General features: G+C 49.8%; 2 protein-coding genes across 2 annotated transcripts; one reads left to right on the top strand and one right to left on the bottom strand.

Annotated features, from left to right (window-relative positions):
- Positions 1-1,477: 1,477 nt before the first annotated feature.
- On the bottom strand, positions 1,478-3,969 carry NECHADRAFT_56640 (uncharacterized protein; the record flags this gene model as incomplete). Its single annotated transcript, XM_003039117.1, has 2 exons — positions 1,478-3,768; positions 3,831-3,969. 2 exons carry the CDS (start codon positions 3,967-3,969, stop codon positions 1,478-1,480), a joined length of 2,430 nt encoding a protein of 809 aa, XP_003039163.1.
- Positions 3,970-4,334: 365 nt separating this feature from the next.
- Positions 4,335-6,736, top strand: NECHADRAFT_89474 (uncharacterized protein; the record flags this gene model as incomplete). The annotated part of the gene is made up of 2 exons (XM_003039118.1): positions 4,335-4,435; positions 4,996-6,736. The coding sequence occupies 2 exons, from the start codon at positions 4,335-4,337 to the stop codon at positions 6,734-6,736; spliced, it is 1,842 nt and encodes a 613-aa protein (XP_003039164.1).
- Between the last annotated feature and the right edge of the window lie 271 nt (positions 6,737-7,007).

Here is a 7,007-nt window from a genome sequence, read left to right as displayed (position 1 = left end):
CTTAGAGCGCCTAGGGGCATTATAGAACCTTAGGTACTTTATATAATACTAAGAGCTATTATTACTTAAAAGTCTTAGGGATAAAGAGCCCGATAAGTACCTATTCGTCGAGGTCATAAAGAGAAATATAGCCTAGATTAATAGCCTATTAGATATAATCTAATAGCTAAGAGAGGCTCGGCGAGAGGAAGACTATAGGTAAAGCGGGGAAGTCGGCTATAGAGGATAGGCTATGGAGGATATATTGCCGGGGCTTAGGGGGGATTAAGGTTTTTAAGTCGCTGAGTTATAGGAGTGATTTAATTATCGGGAAGGAAGAAGGTTTCGGTCGTGAAGATAGAAAGGTTTGGGTGGTGGCTGCTGGGGTGAGTTAACCTGTGAGGAGTATGGGAAGGAAAATATTAGTTAGAGCTTAAATATAATATCTCGGCGAATTGCCAAACTTGTCTAGTTGGCGCATACATCATCTTTGAACACAATGGGTCCAAGCAAGCATCATCAAGTATATAGAACACGCTCACTGCACTTTCTTATATACCAGCTACCTCAACTATCAATACAACTTGGTTACACTTAATACCTTTGAGCACATTACCAGACGTGACTTACACCCTGTTCAAGACAACGCCAGCATCCCCTCTGCTAACATAAACCCAGCACGACCGGTTTATCCCTTGGGAACCTTACGATCGTCACATTATATGTGAACGGCCTCTAGTAACTGTATTCCAGCTATCTAGTCCAGGATGCTGTTTACATTAAAGATGAAGAAGAAAGAAAGAAGTTCTTAAGTGCCCCTGAGCTATGGGACAATTTCCCATCCCTGGCGCGCACGGGCTCAGTACGTCTTGCGGCACAGCCGCATATCAGACAGCGCGCCCTCACTAGGTCACTAATCATAAAAGATAATATTAGGATAATCTTGAGTATATTAATGAGATTCGTTATATTTATCTTCCTAGTTCTTTATTCTCTCTCGTTATCTTTATATCTAAGGGGGTAAGGCTAAGATATTAGACCTGCTAATCCTATAATAGATCTATAATGCTATTCTAATAATTAAGGTATTATGGGGTGATATCTTCCCTTAAGGTGGCTGCCTATATAACATTATTATGCATGCCACTTCTCCAACATATACCTATCTTATGACGGTCGAGGTTCCCAACTGTTACGAGTAGGAAGATCAACCAGTCTTGCCCAACACATTTCAGAGCCATTGCTGTCAACATGCATGACACACGTGTTCTTTTACGCCAAGGGGGCTTTTATTTTCGCAGATAAGGTCTATTTGAGGAGCATGAATGCATTGCTCTATTGACTCGGTGCTTATTCCAAGGGATATTGACATGAGAAGTATACGGCTTACTCTGCTCTATACGATCGCACCCCATTCTACGCCATGGAACGTATCTGTGAAATTGAAAGACTCCAATATGCTGTTATTCAGGACACTTTGTCACTATGGACGACTACCTCAGTTCAAGGTAAAGTTTCCACGAAGCTGGATATCCAAAACACTCTTGCCCACCATGACGTCGTACGAACCCCTATTAAGAACCCACTGCTGCCTAACGGTATCCCAGGAGCTGAGGTCACGCCTCTGCAGGGGGAACGTGAAATTGTTACTCGCTCCTGGGACAAGCGTCTTCTTCTCGAAACCGCGGAGGACCTTGGATGGCCCGTCTCCAGGGAGATGCAGGTACAGCTGAGCAACCTCGGCGGATGTAAAGTTGCCCGTGTTCTTAATTGTACAAGTTACGGAACCAATTTGATCCCAGAGGGAGCTGACCCCACCTTCCAACACGATTTTCGGGTTAGGTGGGAGGAGACTGGCAGACTCATCAACATCGACCATCAGGTTGGAGTATTCAAATGTCGTGTAAGTCAAACCGAATCCAAATTCGAACCTCGGCTTGATACCATAATGTTCAAAGTGCTTATAATCAATAAAGACACCTTCAGTAAAGTTGCTTTGAGGGTAATACGGTGTCTCATGACTCGGAAAGCCCGGGTCTAGGATAGATCCATAGTCCGACTCTTGCTTGGCTATCGTGTAGGGTAGTCTCCCGGATGGAGACTGTCTTCCATACAGGATCTCTACCAAGGCACGACCGGAATCTTGACCTGGAAGGTGGGCCATGATAACGGCCGTGACGTTGGGGTGCTCGATCCAAGGGTCAACAAGCCGGATGCCTGCTGCGTGCACCACAACCATTGTGTTGCGGCACTTGGACGCCACAGATGTGACGAGATGATCCGAGTAAGGGTCGGTCAGGTTTTTGCGGTCGTGGCTCTCGGACGCCATCGCGTTAATGAAGACCAAGCAAGCTTCGGAAGCTGGGTTGACGTTTGGGGTGAAGGATACCGTGTCCCAAAAGAGAAATGTTCCATCATCGTATGCTTGACGCTTCAGTGCATCCAGAGGTGCATCGATTACGCCTGTCGAAGAACCAGAGCCTCCACCAGAAATAAGAGTTCCGTTGAGGAAGACAGAAGGCCCAACTTGGCTCATGTCTAGGCTCGCGCCGAAAAGCGAGAATAGGGTATCGTTGGTGAATAGACTACCGTTAAGGTAGCGTTGGCCACCTCCGAATCCCATCGCCCAAAGTGTGAAGGGGTTAGGATCGGGCGTGTTCAGGTTCTGTGCTGCAGCGTCGTACCCAAACACGGAGAGGAAGCGAGGCTTCTTCAGAGGCAGAGCGTTGTTGACGTTTTTGACGAGAACATGGCCTTCGATGGCGCTTTGCAGGATGACGGCATTGGAAGTAGGATCTCGGGCTTCGATGTAGTCATGAGGCTTTGTCGGGTCGATGGGGAAGCCAACACCAGGCTTGGTACCATTCAGAGCACCGTACTTCAGCCAAGAAGCAACGATACGAGTCGCCATGTCGTCAAGACGAGAAGCATCCACTGAGCCATTGTTGACCATCTCAACCAGACTGCCCTCCTTGCCGTTCCACAGGGGAGCCACTGGCATGACAACGTCCAGGCCAGCATTGGCGCTCGCCACGCCACTCTTGTGCTCATACCAATCCGTGACGACAAAGCCCTGGAATCCAAGCTCTTCCTTCAAGAGGCCGTTTATAAGCTTACTGTTCTGGCAGGAATAGCTGTTGTTGACACGATTGTAGGCGCACATGACAGATCCAGCTCCTGCGTGAATAGCATCGTACAAGGGCCACAGGTAGAGTTCGTGCATCGTCTTGTCATCGAGATTAGACGAGACAGAGGCGTTGAACTTGTGGGGAAGAAACTCGGGAGCCTTGCGGCTGGTTTCTTGTTCGTTTGCGATTAAGTGCTTTACACAAGCAATGACCGACTTCTGTAGACCCTGGACCGTCGGACGAGTCAAGGCGCCCGTCAGGTAAGGGTCGTTGCTCGGAGATTCCCAGTTTCGTCCTCCCTTGACGACTCTCCCCAAACCACCGATCGAAGGGGCCAAGGCGACGTTGGCTCCCTTGCGCTTGAACTCCGCTCCCAGATGAAGAGCTCTGGCGTAGGCTAGTTCTCGGTTCCAGCTGGCGCCGACGTGAAGGCCTGCGGGATACGAGTTGACGCCCTCCTGCGCCCGCACTCCGGCGCTCGCATCGGCGTAGCATAGGCCAGGAACGTTGAGGCGTGGTACACTGCCACCATTTCCGCCACAGCCGTTGATACCTTCGTAGCCACTGGTGAGGTTTGCTTTTTCTTCGATGGTCATTTGGGAAACAAAAGACCCAGCTTGCTTGAATGCTTCCTGCCAATCACCCAGACCAGTAGCGGGAGCTGAATGGATAAGTATAAGTCTCACGGGGTGCAACAGTGACTGATTGGTGAATAAGACATACGAGAAGGGTAGACAGGAGGTGAACGGCCGTAGCTCCAAAACCTCTCGAGCTCCTCGTGACAAGAGGCGCGCTCGTTGGCGCATTGGACCGCATAAGCGGGTGCTCCCAACGCAACTGCAAGAACTACAAGAAGATTCATGGTGTAGCCAGGTACTGGTGGGAGTTGATTTGATTGGAATGAAGAAAGGGCGTTGAGGCCATGTAGATCTTGTTCACATCATGACCGTAGGTAAGCTTCCCTCTTTATAATGGATAGGTTGGGCATCCCCGTACCCCGGAACCCCACGGTAATAGTCATGAATGGTTCTACAAAACCTGGAAAGCAAGGTCCACTTGGCGATGCCATTCTTTCGGGCCTTTGGCCAGAAAACATGAGGTGAAGTGGGAGCATGGCCGCGGCTAGTATCTAGCCCTGGCCTGAAAACATGGACTGCCAACATGGAGAGGTTCAACGGACGTCGGTTGGAGAACTAATGCATTCTAGGCTTGCAGTAGGACCGAATAATGGAGTCTGAAGGCGGAGCTGTCTGTGACTTGGGTTCATGGATCTGGGGTAGACTGGAGATGCCGCGACAACACGATCACACGAGCGAGGTTGTTACATGGTAGGTTCCGGGGATCAACACGATCCAAGCACTTTGGGATTAGCGCCGGCACGATTCTGCAAATGAGACTCGAGAAGCTTATTTCGAGTCCTTGCTAGCTCCTGAACCGCCATTGGCTATGAATTAGCCGTTCTCGACAGGGGGGAAACTCAAAAGCCGCGGAGTTTTCCAACACTCGCTCCCATCCAACCTCTTCTAAACCAACCATCCCATTTTTTCTTTTTCCTAGAAAGCTCCAATGCTGTCAGATTCGGACTCGTTCTTAGGGGAGCATCGGCTTCCATTGGACAGCCCGGAGACCTCGACATCACCTTTTCCCATCCCGCACCCTGTGCCAATCACATCGGATGTTCCAGTTCGACGGCCAACCCGAACTCTCACCTCAAGGGTGAGCTTAAGTTGTGATTCATGCCACAAAAGGAAGATCAAGGCAAGTGATCAAGACATGCTCTAGTGCGCCCAAATTCTAACCGTCCTGGCCGGTAGTGCGATGCTAGACAACCATCATGCGCAAATTGCCAAAACATTGGTGTTCGATGCCAGACGCTACGAGCTCTTAGCAAGCGTGGCAGAAAAGCCCGGAGCCGGTTACCTGATACAGAAGCCTTGGCCCCTCTCCGTCCCGCCTTGCCAGAGACACGGGACACGGCCGCGGATGTTGGAACTGCCGCGGGTAATTTGGACCATGGCCTTGGGCTGCAGCATCATGGCGTGCCCGGTTCTCGCCAAGATTGGCGTCAAGCGTCTTTCGGTCCGAATCCAGAAGCTTCGTTGAGAGTATCTTGCGCTTTACCCTGCTCTGAGAACTTCAAGTTTCACGTCTGGCTGCAAGACTTGTCCAGAGATTTGGTGGCCGCCAATGTCGACGCAGAAAGTGTCATCTCCTATATGAAAACCTGCGTCGAATTATTCTATGACAACATCTACCCGATATATCCCATCATGTACAGACCTTCTCTCGACCATACTCTGGTAGAGTTACAGGACCCGGGAGGGGCCTGGGACACAAAATCCTTCATGCTCTCGACCTCAATCTGTGCTTATACCCTTGCGGTTCTGCCAAGTTCAATATCTGGAGCTTCATGGCCAGTTGCCCATGTATTCTACGCAGCCTTCAAAAAGGCACAGAATGAATACGGGCTACAGGATATCGAATGCCTTGACAGCTCTTCCGTGGTCATACATCTCATGCATGCCGCCTGGCACCATGTTTCTGGAAATCCCCAGGCATCATGGTATGTTCTTGGGCAAGCCATGAATACAGCATTGCTGATGCGATTGCACGATGAGAAGACGTATGAGTTAATGCCTTTTGTAGAAAGCCAACTGTGCCGACGTGCCTTTTGGGCGTTGTACACCGGATGTCAGGCATCTTGCTTCCTTGGCGACCATCCGAATATCTTCAACAAGAGCCTGTTCAGGGGTGTCAGGGTTCCGAGGTACCCCGAAGAGTTTGGCCCAGAGGATCAGGCTGTGATAACACAATATGATGGTCGACAACACAGTATTGGCATCCTAACAGGCTTCAACGCAAACCAGGATCTGTGGAAGGCAGCAGAGAATCTCTTACAGGTGGTCCGAGAAGGAGATTCAGTCGATACAGCCACATCGGACAGCCGACTGGCTACTTCATATTTCAGGTTTTGCGCAATTCTCGACGATCTTCCCACAGCTCTTCGGTTTCACAACTCTGTCGACATCACTCTCGAGGGCTTTTCCTTTGCCCAGCAAGGGGACTATCAACCTCGCGTCCCCCAGGCCCTTGCAATACAGCGAACCAACTTGCACATATCTCATCAATATCTGAAACTCTTTTTCCTACGGAATTATTCATTCTTGGGGATTAACAATCCTCTGGCAGCCCCAAAGCTGCCGAACCTATCACCCGGGACAGACTCCCAGATGTCTCTATCGCAGTCAGATTTGATGGCCGCGAGTCCTACGTCTCGACTGTCTTCAAACCGTGGCAACCAAGCTCAACCACAGACCGAGCATGTACAAAGAAGCCTCGGCGCTAGCTTAGACCGTCAAATATTGCAGATCGCCGAAGACATGCTGTACGTCATCCATACTTCTGGCCTCAACAGCCTCAGACTGAACGGTGAGCCATGTACCGAGAAGATTCGGCATGTAGCTGCATCTGTACTGGAAGTGCTTGCGAAGGACGTCGTCGATCCCTCTTTGTTGGAGCGTGCGGTCAATCTTCGAGACCTATATCCGCATCTTTTGGCGAGGCTGGAAAGCAAGGCTTCTGATGAGCGACGCTCTACAGCAGCTGGAGGCTCCAGTACAAATACTTAACCTTGTCACAGAAGCTAACGATGATTTAATTGGGATTTGGTGTTTATGGCAATATCGATGTCAGGAGCAGGTTTTAGGGAATAATAGATCTTGACAGCGCCTAACCAATAGTATGCATACAATATTGCTACCTCCAGTATCTGCCAAAGGCATACCCATGCCATATCCAAGGAGCCATTGTCAGTGCAGATGAACAGCTCACAACTAGTAGCCCTTTGATCAATCCTTGAGTTACCCTTAGATACTCGTCTGCATCATCCTGACCCATATT

This window comes from Fusarium vanettenii, assembly GCF_000151355.1.
Source record: "Fusarium vanettenii 77-13-4 unplaced genomic scaffold NECHAsca_166_unmapped, whole genome shotgun sequence".
Taxonomy (NCBI): domain Eukaryota; kingdom Fungi; phylum Ascomycota; class Sordariomycetes; order Hypocreales; family Nectriaceae; genus Fusarium; species Fusarium vanettenii.
This window is presented reverse-complemented; position numbering and strand designations above follow the sequence as displayed.